The sequence below is a fragment of the Etheostoma cragini genome, chromosome 12 (assembly GCF_013103735.1).
Source record: "Etheostoma cragini isolate CJK2018 chromosome 12, CSU_Ecrag_1.0, whole genome shotgun sequence".
Classification (NCBI taxonomy): Eukaryota; Metazoa; Chordata; class Actinopteri; order Perciformes; family Percidae; genus Etheostoma; species Etheostoma cragini.
In genome coordinates, this window is record NC_048418.1 from 875,014 (window position 1) to 877,590 (window position 2,577).

The 2,577-nt window shown below is 38.3% G+C and overlaps 2 protein-coding genes across 2 annotated transcripts in view; one reads left to right on the forward strand and one right to left on the reverse strand.

The window, feature by feature from the left end:
- crfb16 (cytokine receptor family member B16) overlaps positions 1–2,577 on the forward strand; it is a 12,688-nt gene that overhangs the window by 6,730 nt on the left and 3,381 nt on the right. Inside the window, exon 5 of the mRNA XM_034888596.1 lies at positions 1,992–2,116. Within this exon, the coding sequence (XP_034744487.1) occupies positions 1,992–2,116 (125 nt within the window). The remainder of the gene's footprint in view (positions 1–1,991; positions 2,117–2,577) is intronic.
- Positions 1–2,577, reverse strand: part of si:ch73-170d6.2 — an 18,376-nt gene that overhangs the window by 1,886 nt on the left and 13,913 nt on the right. The window lies entirely within an intron of this gene.

Sequence of the window (2,577 nt, forward strand, 5' to 3'; positions counted from 1 at the left end):
ACATAACATTCCTAGAACATAACCCTCCTAGAATATAACCATCCTAGAACATAACATTCCTAGAACATAACATTCCTATAACTGACCCTCCTACAACATAACATTCCTAGAACATAACCCTCCTAGAATATAACCATCCTAGAACATAACATTCCTAGAACATAAAATTCCTAGAACATAACCCTCCTAGAATATAACCATCCTAGAACATAACATTCCTAGAACATAACCCTCCTAGAACATAACATTCCTAGAACATAACCCTCCTAGCACATATCATTCCTAGAACATAACATTCCTAGAACATAACCCTCCTAGAATATAACATTCCTAGAACATAACATTCCTAGAACATAACCCTCCTAGAACATAACATCCCTAGAACATAACCCTCCTAGAACATAACCCTCCTAGAACATAACATTCCTAGAACATACCCCTCCTAGAATATAACCATCCTAGAACATAACATTCCTAGAACATAACATTCATAGAACATAACCCTCCTAGAATATAACCATCCTAGAACATAACCCTCCTAGAATATAACCATCCTAGAACATAACATTCCTAGAACATAACATTCCTAGAATATAACCATCCTAGAACATAACATTCCTAGAACATAACCCTCCTAGAACATAACATTCCTAGAACATAACCCTCCTAGAACATATCATTCCTAGAACATAACATTCCTAGAACATAACCCTCCTAGAATATAACCATCCTAGAACATAACATTCCTAGAACATAGCCCTCCTAGAACATAACAGTCCTAGAATATAACCCTCCTAGAATATAACATTCCTAGAACATAACATTCCTATAACATAACCCTCCTAGAACATAACATTCCTAGAATATAACCCTCCTAGAATATAACCATCCTAGAACATAACATTCCTAGAACATAAAATTCCTAGAACATAACCCTCATAGAATATAACCATCCTAGAACATAACATTCCTAGAACATAACCCTCCTAGAACATAACATTCCTAGAACATAACCCTCCTAGAACATAACATTCCTAGAACATAACCCTCCTAGAACATATCATTCCTAGATCATAACATTCCTAGAACATAACCCTCCTAGAATATAACATTCCTAGAACCTAACATTCCTATAACATAACCCTCCTAGAACATAACATTCCTAGAATATAACCCTCATAGAATATAACCATCCTAGAACATAACATTCCTAGAACATAACCCTCCTAGAACATAACATTCCTAGAACATAACCCTCCTAGAACATATCATTCCTAGAACATAACATTCCTAGAACATAACCCTCCTAGAATATAACATTCCTAGAACCTAACATTCTTATAACATAACCTTCCTAGAACATAACATTCCTAGAACATAACCCTCCTAGAATATAACCATCCTAGAACATAAAATTCCTAGAACATAACCCTCCTAGAATATAACATTCCTAGAACATAACCCTCCTAGAACATATCATTCCTAGAACATAACATTCCTAGAACATAACCCTCCTAGAATATAACATTCCTAGAACATAACGTTCCTATAACATAACCCTCCTAGAACATAACATTCCTAGAACATAACTCTCCTAGAATATAACCATCCTAGAACATAACATTCCTAGAACATAACATTCCTAGAACATAACCCTCCTAGAATATAACCATCCTAGAACATAACCCTCCTAGAATATAACCATCCTAGAACATAACATTCCTAGAACATAACATTCCTAGAACATAACCCATAATCTATCTATCTATCATAACTCGTTCCTAGAGCAAACTCTTTTGTTCAAAACGTTGCTTGTTGACTGGATTTCATATCCAAAGAAAACAGATCCTGGTGTGTTTTGAAACAGGATTTTGTGTCAACATCAGAACTCAAGCTGACTGCAAGGACAACATCCGTGCTCATCCCTTTCACGACATATAAAGGTTTTTAAAAACTGAACGACTGACTGATTATGAGTGTTGTGCCGACAGCTGTCCTGACGGCGCCGGACATGACGGTGACGGCGGTGGGCGACGCCCTTCACGTGACCTTCAACACGCTCCCTCTCATTGCCGTCGTCAGCGTGACGGTGTGGAGGAAAGGCCACGAGCTGCAGGTCAGAGCTTCCTTCACTTCATCCCTCTCTTCCTGTCCTTTATCCCCAATGGTCCTCTATACGTCTTTTTCCTCTTTTTGCCCTTTCTTTCCTCCTGCTTTCCTTTGTTATATCATTTGTCTGTAGTTCAACGCATTCTCCTGAAAGGGTTTGTATAATTTCATACAAACTGCGGCGACTGCTGGCCGTGAAAGTCTGGTGTTTTCTCCTTAACTTCTCCAGGACATGAACACCTGTTTCCTGGTGAAAGTCTGGTGTTTTCTCCTTAACTTCTCCAGGACATGAACACCTGTTTCCTGGTGAAAGTCTTGTGTTTTCTCCTTAACTTCTCCAGGACATGAACAACTGTTTCCTGGTGAAAGTCTTGTATTTTCTCCTTAAAGTCTCCAGGACATGAACACCTGTTTCCTGGTGAAAGTCTGGTGTTTTCTCCATAACTTCTCCAGGACATGAACACCTGT